Source organism: Schistocerca serialis, chromosome 6, assembly GCF_023864345.2.
Source record: "Schistocerca serialis cubense isolate TAMUIC-IGC-003099 chromosome 6, iqSchSeri2.2, whole genome shotgun sequence".
Taxonomy (NCBI): Eukaryota; Metazoa; Arthropoda; class Insecta; order Orthoptera; family Acrididae; genus Schistocerca; species Schistocerca serialis.
The window spans coordinates 244,318,162-244,333,658 of NC_064643.1; the positions used below are offsets into that span (position 1 = coordinate 244,318,162).

Below are 15,497 nucleotides of genomic sequence, written 5' to 3' on the forward strand. Positions count from 1 at the left end.
GGGGGGGGAGATTCAGGATAGAGGTTCTGGGATGGGCCTAAGGATTTGAGGATAGACTTAAGATCCTACTAGATTTCAAGAATGGGTTAATTGTGACAGGGTTTGTTGGTAGATGTATCTGACAGCTGGCTGAGTTCTTATTCCAGGTAATCTCTGTGGTTTACCTGCCACCTACACCAGTTCTGTCACTAGCATGTCCTACCCTATCAAAGGCAGTGTCATCTGTGAAAGCAGCCACTGTGCTGCATTCTACATGGGCATAACAACTAATGATCTTTCTGTTACCATGAATGGCCACCACGAAACTATGGTCAAGAGTTAACTGAAAGATTTCGTTGCTGAAAATGCCACCCAACAAGATGTGCTTCACTTTAATGATGCTGAGTTGGTGAAGTGTAGTGCACCAGTGCACCATAGTAGGATGTAATCGTTAGGTAACACAGACAGTTATAGTGTGATCAGACAGTTCTGACTGACAAAGAACAAAGTGCCTGACCACCTCTCTGTAAAGAACTGGATATTGCAAGAGAAGTGGATGCCCTAGCGCCTTAAGGCAAACTTATCGCAATTGAAGTGCTAATGGAAAAAGTGCAGATCAGTTTTCATGATCTTCCACTACATTTTGAGTGTGACGAAGGTTGTCGCCAGCTGTGTTCCACAACTGCCCACACCTTTTCTGAAAGCCTGACCGGCAGAGGCAGCAGTGGAAATATTACAACATTGTCAGGTCAGTCCAGATGACATTAGCAGTCTAGTCAGCATGGATGAGTGCTGGGTGTATAACTATGAACATAAGACAAAGGAGCAAAGCAAGCAAGTGGAAACGTGGATTGACCACTGTTAAAAAAGGTGAAGATCCTACCGCCATTGGGCAGGATGATACTTAGTGTTCATTGGGATTGCCATGGTATGGTGTTAATAGATTGCACTCATAAGACACAAGCCATCACCAGAGTGTACTTCCGAAATCATCAGATGATTAAACAGGAGGCAGTCAACATGGAACATTATGGGAAGCTGTCCAGTGGGATGCTTTTGTTCCATGACAGTACTCCAGCTCATTCTGCACAGTCGCTCCGCCTTATTTTCCTGACAGGGTATTCAGTGACTTCTTCCTCTTTCCTTAGATGTAAAACATTGTATGGCTGGAATTACCAGAATGGCAGTGAGGTGATTCTCTAGATGGAAGCATTTTTTGAACAGTCAAAATGCAGACTTCTACAACCAAGGTCTGTACCAAGTCATTCATCAATAGGAAAAATGTGTCACATTGAAGGTTAAATAAATAGGGAGCTACTAACACCATTACCAAGTTCCATGGTCACATATTGATTTTTCAAATTTGTAATTAAAACTTTATGACTACCCCTTGTACAACAAAACTTCATCCAAGTTGATGAAATGGCAGGCAACTCTTTCGAAATCCCACCTAAGGGGTGTCAAAGGAGTTGCACGCCCACAACCTCTAGAAAAGCCATTCAGCTGAATGGGTGTCAGAATCTCTGACAGCTACATTTGTAACATCAACAAAAGTGCGTGGGTGGCACCAAGGGAATTGCTGAATTGTGGGTGAGGGGGTCTTAGAGGGACCTTTGTCATTTTACTCAAACTCATGTCAGTTTTGCACCCATCCTTGATCATGCCACAGAATGGCATGAATCGGGAGAACTGAGAAAGCATAAATACCCTTTGCTGCTTCATATCACGTTCAAATTTTGTTGAAGTGTTTTGAACAGTCCATACTGTTTCAACCCTGTATACCAGAGCAAAAATTGCAGTCACACTCAGGGGTCATATTATGTTCGGTGGGGTTGCAGCCTCACTATGTCCTTAGCGTAAAGTTGAATCGTGTGAGCAGTGTCATCAGGGATGAATGTTGCAAGAATGTCATCCTGTTGCTCATCGCACTGTGAACTATTGTTTTCGACAGTGTAACATGTGGAAATCAACACCTCAAATTAAGGGGTGGTTTCATTGACATCCTTTGTGCCATCTCCTGAAAGCTTTTTGTGTCGAGCCTGAGTGGTGGCTTGTCTCAAACATGTATGATTTCAACATGGGAGTCACTCATAATTCTGACCTCCATTGCAGAGGCAGCAAAAGAAATGGTGAAATATGGGTAGGATCTTCCCATCATGTGACATGTCTGTGATGGCATGGGGCAGAATTGTGGCGAACTTTGGTGCCAATATGATATCATTAAGCCACCTTAGACCTCACATGAACTTCTGAGCTGTGGCCTTTTCTTCGAATGTATCGTCGTCTTGCTGTTGAAGTGTCATTGAGCCTGAGGGTGATGTTGCAGGATGTGTTGGTTTTGCACCATTAGAGAGGAAGCTTTTAGGCACCTTTGAGCCAATTTTCAAACTTATTGTCACAATGGGGGACAATTACGGAACTTCGGAAAAGTTACACTTTTTTTTTTGGCTCAGTGTACAACTGGCAAACAAACATATAAAGCTTTTAGAAAATTACTTGGGTGCTATTTGACCACATAGAAACAGGGCTTTTAAGGATCACATTTTATCTAATATACAAAATCAGACAATACTTTGGGTGCTTCAGGAAAGGACTAATAATAATAATAATAATAATAATAATAATAATAATAATAACTTTTCCATTGTTGCCTTGATTAGCACATTTCATGCAACTCTTTAATTTAAAAATTGCATGCCAATTTGTGGTACATTAGGTAAATGATTAAAAATATTATTTTTCAAGCAGCTATTGAAATTAAAGTTATCTAATAAGAAAAAAGTGTATGACTGTACAGAATATGAAATAAAACAGCAAATATCTGCACTTACTTATTCACTGATATTACTACCAAATTTGAAACTTTTTAGCTACATGCCCCCCAGGGCCCTTCTTTTTTCACTCATGTTACAGGTCCAGGGAAGTGAGTATCTGTGTGCATGTGGTCTTTGTGTGCTTCCTGGTAGAAATCATTGTCTAAAATCCAGCTCCTATTTGATGTCTCTAAGTGCCTGTCTGCTGCTCAATGCCACCCTGGTTAACTGAGTAGTAATATTTTTCCATATAGCTATTTATATTCCGTTATGGATTTTTCATTGTTGTATTTATTTAGCCTATGAACACATTAAGTGAACACTTTATTAATTAACATCTGGTGCATTAAATTCATAATGTGCATTAAGTGACTATTCTTCTATTGTTATTTTAATTTTTGGCTTTCCATTGACTTAAATGTGGCAAATTGTGTGTTGAAAAAAAAAAAAAAAAAATGCTGGTTTGTGGGTGTGTGTAATTAGATAGGGATATAACTTTATAACTAATGGAGGCACCTTTTTGTTTCCAGGCACACTGCTGAACCTTGGCATTGAGGAAAACGATTTCAGTGTGCAAGAAAAAGTAACAACAGAACTGGAAAGTATTGAAATTCCACAAAATAGCTGTGAGATTATAATACCATCGGATCCATTAGACAACATCAGTGATGAAAGTTCCAAAAGTTATAAAAATAATTCTGTTAGTAGAACAAGTAAACTGTTATGTCAGTCAGGCACCATTTGTACAAAACAAAATGACTGTCAAGAATTAGAGCGAGAAGGGACCATCATTATTCATAATGACTCAGATGTGGTTTTGGTAGAGGACTACCAGACATTAAGTGAGAATAACATAAACAGTGCTCCTGATCCATCCTCAGTGTATTCAGATCGTACAAAAAAGAAACATGCATGTCCTGTTGTTAACTGTAAATTTACAACACCATATCCAAAGGACCTGGTGAGGCATATGCGGAAACATACAGGTAATAAGACTGTTCTCTTTGATTTTTATTAAGCCATCAGTTTTGTGTTTTTACTTTATCAGTACAGTTACCAGCTAAGTAATTTGAATGAAATATAAAGGAACTTTGATTCTCATGCAAAAATAATGTGATAACAAGAATAGTTTTTTGACTCAAATGATAGATGTTAACTTGTATGTGCTTTTTCATTGTTCCTTATCTGTTGCTTTTATTATTATTGTCCCATCAAAATTATTTTTGCTAATCAACACTGAAGTTTCGATGACGATAAACACATCACACTTAACAGGTAAGAGAGGACCCCACAAATCATAATTATTATTTGTAACAAATTTATTAATGTAGTACATTGTGCTGATATCTTAGTTCTTCAGTTTTGAAGGTTAGTATTTACATCGCATTCCAGAAGATGATAGATGTTCAGAATAATTACGTTTCATAGAGACTCTCTCTCTCTCTCTCTCTCTCTCTCTCTCTCTCTCTCTCTCTCTCTCTCTCTCTCTCTCTCTCCCCCCCCCCCCTCCCCCACCTCCCCCTCTCCCTCCCTCCTCCTTATTCTTAGCGACTCAATCAAAGATAGCTGTCACTTATTTTACACTTATTTATTCACAGGTCACATTCTCCAGAAATATAAAATATATTTTGTATCAATTACTTTTGCCTTAGTCTGTTAAAATTCCAACATTTCATTTATAGCCAAGGTAAAATTAATAAAAATGAACATAGCCTCAGATTTATTTTTAAAATTCTTCTTGATTCACTTTTTATTGAATTCCCCCTACATGACTAACAGGTAATACAATGACTGCAATATTCTATGACAGACAGTATTCTCTTTTGTCAGTTATAAGAAAAATAAACCATTTCATAACATCAGTTATCCTGTGCAATTAAAACATGTTTACATTCCGTTTTATTTAATTACTACAATCAGGTGCTACAAGGGTCTTAACATTGTGGCTTTCAACTTCTTGGATTCACTGGCTGTTGGCTAAAACATCACTGTGACATGCACTGAAAAGATCCGTGTCAGTTGAGATAGCTGATACTGTATTGCTAGGGTCCATTAACTCCATGTGAAACAGAAAAAACACATTTGTTGGAATTACTGAAATACAATTAACGTAATATATTGAAATACCTGACATCCCTCCACCAGAAAAAGCATCAGTGTTACCGGCAATATTTGCAATTCTGCAGCCTTCACATTGATATATTCTTTATTAATATAATTTTTAAAATTTTCTTCCTGGATGACAAAATGAAAATTAAATTTTTTGTAGATTTAGCCTTCATCTGTGTATTCCTATAGCAGTTATGTCTAAGTAAATGTGTAAGTGCGGCACAGAAGTAGAAGATAAACTGTCACTAATTTGGTTATTTCCCTGTGAGATAGCTGGTATGCTCTCAACAACGTTGCCATTGGAAGGGGAACTGTTGCAAGTTATCACTATGTTGATGCTGACATTAAAAAATGACGTGTTCTACATCCTGGAGGACCTCCTCACTACAGATCAATTGGAATGAAAGTAAATCTAATCTATCAGTGGGCTGAAGCACTTCTCCAAGATTCAGAAGCAAGGGAATTTTTGTTTTGTCATCGGTCTTCTGGCTGGTTTGATGCTGCCTGCTCTAAATTTCTCTCTTCTGCCAGCCTCTTCATCTTAGAGTAGCACTTGCACCCAATGTTTTCTATTATTTGGTGCATATATTTCAGTTTTCTTGTTACCCTTTGTTGATTCATCAAGTACTATAGAAGTTATTCCTTGATGCCTAAACATGTGTCCTATCATTCTCTCCCATCTTGTCAATGTTTTCTCCTCATTTCTTATCTGTACACCTAATTTATGAGGCATGTTTTTTAAGTAAGGTCCGTTTTATTGTAGACACTAGTAGTTCGCACGCATACCGGATTGAGCACGTGCGTCGTGTACTGGCATGCCTGGGGAAAAACTGCCCTCAGTTTCAGCTCTGTAGCTAACCTGTACTGTTCTGTTCTGCACTTTCAAAATGCTTAAGACTAGCAACTCGCCTGTCGCATGTGAGGTTCACTCAGTGATACAGTTTTCGCCAGCAAGGAACCTGTCTGCTGCAGAAATTCATTGACAGATTTGTGAAGTGTACGGTGATACTGTTATGAGTAAAAGCAAAGTGTGAAAGTGGGTACAAGAGTTCAAAGATGCCCATCACAACGTCCATGATGAGGACCGATCCGGTCACCCTTCTTTGATTACAGACGATTTGGTGGCTTCAGTTGAAGCGAGGATTCATGAGAACAGGCGCTTCACAATAACAGGTGTCTCAAACAAATTTCCTGACATGTCGAGATCAGTGATTTACAACGTTGTTCCTGAGCACCTAAAGTTTAGGAAACTGTGCTCCCATTGGATCCCAAAACTCCTAACAGAGGACCACAAAAAGCAAAGAGTTGAGTGTGCAATGAAGTTCTTGACTTGTTATCACGAAGAAGGTGACAGCTTCTTGAGTCAGATCATAACTGGAGACGAAACATGGGTTTTGCGTATCACGCCCAAATCGAAGCAACAGAGCATGGAATGGAGACACACACACTCGCCTGTAAGGGTGAAGGTCAAACAGACTCTGTCCCAGTGTAAAATCATGGTGTCTTTTGTACGTCGACTTCATGCTAAGACAAACCACTGTCAATGCAGAAGCATACTGCCAAGCCCTGAGAAAGCTATGCAGAGCCATTCAAAACAAAAGATGCGGCTTGCTGACAAAGGGAATTGTCCTTCTCCATGACAAAGCAAGACCTCACACTGCAGGTCAGACCCGCGATTTATTGGACAGTTTTGGCTGGGAAGTTTTAGACCACCCACCCTACTGTCCCGATCTTGCACTGAGCGATTACCATCTGTTGCTTCACCTCAAACAACACCTTAGTGACAACCATTACAATGATGACGATGTGAAAATGGCAGTGAACTCTTGTTTATCGGAGCAGGCAGCATGTTTTTATGAAGAGGGTATTTTAAAATTGGTTGAGAGGTATGATACATGTTTGAACAAACTTGGCAACTATGTCGAAAAATAGAGTGAAGTATGTACTTTCTGAAAATAAATCTATTTTTTTGAATTAATCTTTTGTTGTGTACTTATGTTCAGACGGACCTTACTTAAAATACACGCCTCGTACAACATCCTTCTATAACAACACATCTTGAATGCTGTGATACACATCTTTGCTGGTTTTCCCACAGTCCATGGTTCACTTCCAAACACTGCTGTACATTCTTTGAAATTCCCTCAAATTAAGGCTGATGATTGATGCCAGTAGACTTCTGTTGGCCAAGAATGCCCTCCTTACTTCTGTTAGTCTGATTTTTATGTGGTTCTTGCTTTGTCTGCAATGTGTTATTTTGCTTCAAACGTAGCAGAACTCTTTCACTTTGGCTACTTTGTGGTTCCAAATTTTGATTTCAAGATTATTGCTGATCTTATTTCTGCTACTCCTCATTACTTTCATCTTTCTTCAGTTTACTCACAATCCATAGTGTGTGCTCGTTAGACTATTCAACTCAACAGGTCCTGCAATTCTTCCTCACTTTCACAGAGGCCAGTAATGTTGTCAGTAAATCTTTACTTTGCTAGCCTTTCACCCAGAATTTTAATCCCAATCCTGCACCTTACTTGTATTTTCTTCATTGCTTCTTCAATGTAGGTGTGAAAGATTAAATCCCTTTCTTATGTGCTTTTTAATCTGAGTACTTCATTCTCGATCTTCCAGTCTTATTTTTCCTCTTCGTTCTTGTGCATATTGTGTATTACCCATTTTTCTCCATAGCTTACACCTATTTTCCTGAGAATTTTTAATGTCTTGTACCATTCTGTATTATCAGTTGCTTTTTCTAGGTCAACAAATTGTATGAAAGTGTCTTGATTTTTTTTAAAAGTGCTACTTCCAGTTTTGAGCACAACATCAAAGCTGCCTTTCTGGTACCATTACTTTACCAAACTGATTGTCATCTAACTTATTCTCAATTTTTCTCTTCCACTCTTCTCTATATTATTGAATAATTGATGTCAGCAATGTGGCTGGATGAAACATCAAGCTGATTATTCTTCCACTTATCTGTCCGAAACATTTTTGGGATTGTGCTGAAGATATTTTTCCGAAAGTCTGATGGTATGTCTTCAGATTCATAGATTCTACAAAACAAAGTGAATAGTTGTTTGGCTGTGACCTCCTTTAAACATTTTTGAAATTCTGAAGGAATGTTATTTATGCCTTCTGCCTTATTTGATAGCAAGTCTCCCAAAGCAGGGTAAAACTCTTGACTCTCACACTGTATCCCTTATGTCTTCTATATCAATTCCCATTTCTTATGTTGTGTCAACAGACAGTACTTCCCTCTCATAGAGGTCTTTCAATGTACTGTTTCCTCATATCCACCATTTAGTGGAAGTTTTAAGAAACAAATGAAATCTAACATCTAATTATCTTTTTATGTTGTTATGTGCTTCTGGAAGCATCCATATGCTTTATTTTAATGTATCTTGTTTTAAGGTATACTTAGGTAGTCAGAATTATTCATTGACAAGTCACCAATGTTTCATTCAAATGATTGTATATAATGTGTCATGTGACAATAAAGATTTTATTGTGGAGTTCATGTTGCACTATTAATGTTAACACCTTTGCTTTTAATTTTACCTGAGGTGATGTTGGCTTTTCATTATACTGAATCAGTTCTTGTGATAACATTTACTTTTTAAATTCCTTCACATATTTCCTGCATTTATTTTGTCTGTGCTTCCCTGAATTTCTTGTTTATTTAATTTGCAGGTGGCTTATATTTGTGTATTCCTGTCTTTTCATGAACATTTTTGTACATCTGACTTTCATCAAACACTTGAAGTATTTCTTTCATTGTCCAAGGTTTCTTCACAATTACCTTCTTTGTACTTACATTAGTGTGCCCAACTTCTGTGACTGCTCTTTTTAGAGCTCTCCATTCCTCATCAATTGTTCTGCCTTTTGTGGCATCCATTACAGAAGTATCTACAGCCTTAAAGATCTTTGGATGCACCTCATTATTCCTCCTATGTCATTCTAAACTGAGTCTTCTTTACAATCCTCTTAAACTTCAGTCTACTCTAGATTGCACTCTGAATACATCTCTGCTCCTGAGTTGGCGTTACAATCCAGTATTGGATTTCAGAATCTCTGTCTGACATGACATAATCCAGCCAGCATCTTTCTGTGCCTCAAGGTCTTTTCCCAGTATACCTCCAGCTCTTGTGATTTTTGAACAGTGTATTTCCAGTTACTAGCTAAAATGTATTGCACAACTTACATCTACATCTACATCTACATCTATACTCCGCGAGCCACCTTACGGTGTGTGGCGGAGGGTACTTATTGTACCACTATCTGATCCCCCCTTCCCTGTTCCATTCACGAATTGTGCGTGGGAAGAACGACTGCTTGTAAGTCTCCGTATTTGCTCTAATTTCTCGGATCTTTTCGTTGTGATCATTACGCGAGATATATGTGGGCGGTAGTAATATGTTGCCCATCTCTTCCCGGAATGTGCTCTCTCGTAATTTCGATAATAAACCTCTCCGTATTGCGTAACGCCTTTCTTGAAGTGTCCGCCACTGGAGCTTGTTCAGCATCTCCGTAACGCTCTCGCGCTGACTAAATGTCCCCATGACGAATCGCGCTGCTTTTCGCTGGATCATGTCTATCTCTTCTATTAATCCAACCTGGTAAGGGTCCCATACTGATGAGCAATACTCAAGAATCGGACGAACAAGCGTTTTGTAAGCTACTTCTTTCGTCGATGAGTCACATTTTCTTAGAATTCTTCCTATGAATCTCAACCTGGCGCCTGCTTTTCCCACTATTTGTTTTATGTGATCATTCCACTTCAGATCGCTCCGGATAGTAACTCCTAAGTATTTTACGGTCGTTACCGCTTCCAATGATTTACCACCTATGGCATAATCGTACTGGAATGGATTTCTGCCCCTATGTATGCGCATTATATTACATTTATCTACGTGTAGGGAAAGCTGCCAGCTGTCGCACCATGCATTAATCCTCTGCAGGTCCTCCTGGAGTACGTACGAGTCTTCTGATGTTGCTACTTTCTTGTAGACAACCGTGTCATCTGCAAATAGCCTCACGGAGCTACCGATGTTGTCAACTAAGTCATTTATGTATATTGTAAACAATAAAGGTCCTATCACGCTTCCCTGCGGTACTCCCGAAATTACCTCTACATCTGCAGATTTTGAACCGTTAAGAATGAAATGTTGTGTTCTTTCTTCTAGGAAATCCTGAATCCAATCACAAACCTGGTCCGATATTCCGTAAGCTCGTATTTTTTTCACTAAACGTAAGTGCGGAACCGTATCAAATGCCTTCCTGAAGTCCAGGAATACGGCATCAATCTGCTCGCCAGTGTCTACGGCACTGTGAATTTCTTGGGCAAATAGGGCGAGCTGAGTTTCACATGATCTCTGTTTGCGGAATCCATGTTGGTTATGATGAAGGAGATTTGTATTATCTAAGAACATCATAATACGAGAACACAAAACATGTTCCATTATTCTACAACAGATTGACGTAAGCGAAATAGACCTATAATTATTCGCATCTGATTTATGACCCTTCTTGAAAATGGGAACGACCTGCGCTTTCTTCCAGTCGCTAGGTACTTTACGTTCTTCCAGCGATCTACGATAAATTGCTGATAGAAAGGGGGCAAGTTCTTTAGCATAATCACTGTAGAATCTTAAGGGTATCTTGTCTGGTCCGGATGCTTTTCCGCTACTAAGTGATAGCAGTTGTTTTTCAATTCCGATATCGTTTATTTCAATATTTTCCATTTTGGCGTCCGTGCGACGGCTGAAGTCAGGGACCGTGTTACGATTTTCCGCAGTGAAACAGTTTCGGAACACTGAATTTAGTATTTCTGCCTTTCTTCGGTCGTCCTCTGTTTCGGTGCCATCGTGGTCAACGAGTGACTGAATAGGGGATTTAGATCCGCTTACCGATTTTACATATGACCAAAACTTTTTAGGGTTCTTGTTTAGATTGTTTGCCAATGTTTTATGTTCGAATTCGTTGAATGCTTCTCTCATTGCTCTCTTTACGCTCTTTTTCGCTTCGTTCAGCTTTTCCTTATCAGCTATGATTCGACTACTCTTAAACCTATGATGAAGCTTTCTTTGTTTCCGTAGTACCTTTCGTACATGATTGTTATACCACGGTGGATCTTTCCCCTCGCTTTGGACCTTGGTCGGTACGAACTTATCTAAGGCGTACTGGACGATGTTTCTGAATTTTTTCCATTTTTGTTCCACATCCTCTTCCTCAGAAATGAACGTTTGATGGTGGTCACTCAGATATTCTGTGATTTGTGCCCTATCACTCTTGTTAAGCAAATATATTTTCCTTCCTTTCTTGGCATTTCTTATTACACTTGTAGTCATTGATGCAACCACTTACTTATGATCACTGATACCCTCTTCTACATTCACGGAGTCGAAAAGTTCCGGTCTATTTGTTGCTATGAGGTCTAAAACGTTAGCTTCACGAGTTGGTTCTCTAACTATCTGCTCGAAGTAATTCTCGGACAAGGCAGTCAGGATAATGTCACAAGAGTCTCTGTCCCTGGCTCCAGTTCTGATTGTGTGACTATCCCATTCTATACCTGGTAGATTGAAGTCTCCCCCTATTACAATAGTATGATCACGAAACTTCTTCACGACGTTCTGCAGGTTCTCTCTGAGGCGCTCAACTACTACGGTTGCTGATGCAGGTGGTCTATAGAAGCATCCGACTATCATATCTGACCCACCTTTGATACTTAACTTAACCCAGATTATTTCACATTCGCATTCGCTAATAACTTCACTGGATATTATTGAATTCTTTACTGCTATAAATACTCCTCCACCATTGGCGTTTATCCTATCCTTGCGGTATATATTCCATTCTGTGTCTAGGATTTCGTTACTGTTCACTTCCGGTTTTAACCAACTTTCCGTTCCTAATACTATATGCGCACTATTTCCTTCAATAAGAGATACTAATTCAGGAACCTTGCCCTGGATACTCCTGCAGTTTACCAATATTACGTTAACTTTTCCTGTTTTTGGTCTCTGAGGACGGACGTTCTTTATCAACGATGATAATGTCCTCTCTGGTAAGCCGTCAGGTATTTTATCGTTTCGCCCAAGGGGGGGTCCCTCTAACCTAAAAAACCCCCGTGTGCACGCCACACGTACTCTGCTACCCTAGTAGCTGCTTCCGGTGTGTAGTGCACGCCTGACCTGTCTAGGGGGGCCCTACAGTTCTCCATCCAATAACGGAGGTCGATGAATTTGCAACCATTATAGTCGCAGAGTCGTCTGAGCCTCTGGTTTAGACCCTCCACACGGCTCCAAACCAGAGGACCGCGATCGACTCTGGGCACTATGCTGCAGATATTATGCTCAGCTTGCACTCCGCGTGCGATGCTGGTTGTCTTCACCAAATCAGCCAGCCGCTGGAAGGAACCAAGGACGGCCTCAGAACCCAAGCGGCAGGCGTCATTCGTTCCGACATGTGCTACTATCTGCAGCCGGTCACACCCAGTGCGTTCAATAGCTGCCGGAAGGGCCTCCTCCACATTACGGACGAGACCCCCCGGCAAGCACACCGAGTGCACACTGGCATTCTTCCCCGACCTACCCGCTATTTTCCTGAGGGGCTCCATAACCTGCCTAACGTTGGAGCTCCCTATAACTAATAGGCCCGCCCTCTGTGACTGTCGGGACCTTGCCGGAGAATCGGCCACTGGCCCAACAGGCGAGGCATCCTGTGGTGGCTCGGAAACGATGTCATCACCACTAGGAAGCACCCCGTACCTGTTGGAAAGGGGTAAGGCAGCTGCCACGCGGCCAGATCCCACCTTTGCCTTTCGGCCAGGCACGCGCGAGCCCACCACTGTCCGCCATTCACCCTGGAGTGATGGCTGACCGGTAAGATGCTCACTGCCGGAAGACGCAGCGACATCAGGGGTTCCATGTGATTCCAAGGCCACCAAAGTAGGCATAGGTCTCACCACAGTTGCCCCAACGGCACTACGAGCCGACGCCTGCGCCTCGAGCTCGATGAGCCTAACAGACAAAGCCTCCACCTGCCCCCGAAGAGTGGCCAATTCTCCTTGCGTCCGCTCACAACAACCACAGTCCCTACACATGACTATGTTTACCCTACTCTATACGGTGACAAATTCCCAAGATAATCTTCTGATGAGCTACTCTGATAATCAAGAAACACTCACTGAAATACGAGACGCGAAAACTACGCTAGGTTTTCCCAGAAAAACTATTTAAAAGCTAAGCGCAGCAAATAAGTACAAAAACGCTTTATACAAACAGTACTCGCTGCTGCTGGTGCTCTCGCTCTGGCTGTCACAAGACAACTGCTGATTCAAGTGACTAGTGGCTAACGGCCGCGAAACAAACAAAAGACGGTTTTAGGGCGCTTTCTGTTCTAAACGATCAAGAAAACACTAAGAAATCTAACACGAAAACTACGTAAAGTTTTATCAAGAACTGTTAGTTACTATGCAGAGCAGATAAACACAAATAGAATCCCTTCCTTAGTGGATGGTCGTAAGCAAAATGCAAAATAAACGCTTTATACAAACAGTACTCGCTGCTGCTGGTGCTCTCGCTCTGGCTGTCACAAGACAAGAACTTAATTGTTCTTTCTTGTGCCTTGATCCTACTACTGAGCCCATATTCCCCCATAACCCTTTTTCTATGCCTTCCCCTACTGCAGTGCTCCAGTCACACATGCTTTTTAGATTTCATTTTCCATTAAGTGCTGAATTGTATGTTCAGTATCTTCATATACTTGTTGTCAATTCTGATGAGAATAATTCTCTCTCTCTCTCTCTCCCTCCCTCCCTCCCTCCCTCCCTCCCTCCGTCCCGCCCTCCCTACCTACCTCCTTACCTCCCTTCCTCCCTCCCCCCACCATACCTTTCTAGATTGAGAAATCCTACCCTTGTTACAACATCTGCTGCTGCTGTTGATATTAAGCTATATTTGTCTGCTCAGAAATCCATATCTTCCTTCCATTTCATTTCACTGACCCCTTCTATAACTAGACTAAACCCTTAAATTTCCTGTTTCAGATTTTCTGGCTGCTTTATGACACTCAGACTTCTCACATTTCATGTTCTGGCTCAAAGAATATTACCCATGCATTGATTGCTGAATCGTGACAATCCCCACCTAGAGATTCATATGGGGTACTAATCCTGAATGTTTTGCCAGGGGAGAGTCATGATGATGCTTTTTCAGTTACAAGTCACATGCCCTGTGTTACACATTATGTTTCTTCAATGCTGTGATTTCCATTGTGTTTTGCATTGCCAGGCCGTTGATTATTGCTGACTCTTCCTTATTTTAGGGTCAGTTTCTCATCCCAAGAACAAAGAAGTGCATCAAATCTCTGCCCACTATGCCATCACCTTTGACAAGCCCGCTGGCAGAACAAGGGTAACTCCTTCTACCAGATGTCTTTGACCATCATTACTAATCATTTTTTTTTTCCATAAGTGAAACAGTAGCTGGGATCGTACCAGTGATCTGAGGTATTTTTGATTATTAATCAAAGAAGCTGCCCCTCACCCATTGTGCATGTAAACTAATCACTTATAAATGTCATCTTGTTTCCGTACAAGTTGTAGATAAATTTTCCTCCCTGTATTTTATCCTGATACCTTCAGAATTTCAGAGAGTGTATTCCAGTCAAAAGCTTTCTGTAAATCTACAAATGAATCAGTGTAAGCTTGCCTTTCTTTGGTCCATCTTGTAAGATAAGTCGTAATGTCAGTATTGCTTTGCATGTTCCTACATTTCTCCAGAACTCAAACTGACCTTCCAGCAATGTCAGCTTCTACCAGCTTTTTCATTCTTTCCTAAATAAATTATGCCTGTATTTTGCAACTGTGCTGTACTAAACTCATGATTTGATAATATTCACACATGTCAGCACTTACCTTCTTTACATTAGTATTGAAATTATTACATTCTTCTTGAGGGCTGAGAGCCTTTCACCTGTATCACATGTGTTGTATATCAGGTGAAACAGGATCTCAATAATTCTGAGGCAATATTCTCTACTCCACAGGTCTTGTTTCTACTGATGTCTGTCAGTGCTCTGTTAAATTCCCACAGTATCATATCTCTCATCCCATCTTTATGTATTTCGTCTTCATGTTTTGTAGTGTTGTCTTCAAGTTTGTTTCTCTTGCCTGGTGTATGTTTACATTAGATGAAAGAATGCCACTGTTTATTACTGGCAAATAATACAAAAAAAATTGTTGTCCAATCACGTACACACATTTGCTTACAGCACTCTACAGGCAAGCTGTACCTTCAACAAGAAAACTGTGATATAATTCTGTAGAATTTCATGACATAAAAGTTGGTTCTGATGTAACATAATGACACTTACAGGTAATACATAAAACTGCTTAAAATTTTTTGTCTCTTTTGATACTGATCTTTTTTAGTTACTTTTACTTTATCAGCTTTCTTCATGTGGGAAAAAAAAATTCATATCTACTGTCTCTTTTTGAGATATTATTCACAGCATTACTAACATTCATTGGAATTCAGAACCACCTCATCTTTGCAGTTACATAACAGGTTTCATGGTGGTAGCTTCTATGAACTAACCCAT

General features: G+C 40.3%; 1 protein-coding gene across 3 annotated transcripts in view; it reads left to right on the top strand.

Annotated features, from left to right (window-relative positions):
• The window catches only part of LOC126483692 (zinc finger protein 714-like), a 291,534-nt gene that overhangs the window by 72,627 nt on the left and 203,410 nt on the right, over positions 1-15,497 (top strand). For all 3 annotated transcript variants that reach the window (XM_050106775.1, XM_050106777.1, XM_050106776.1), the window contains exon 3: positions 3,323-3,778. In XM_050106775.1, the coding sequence (XP_049962732.1) occupies positions 3,323-3,778 (456 nt within the window). The remainder of the gene's footprint in view (positions 1-3,322; positions 3,779-15,497) is intronic.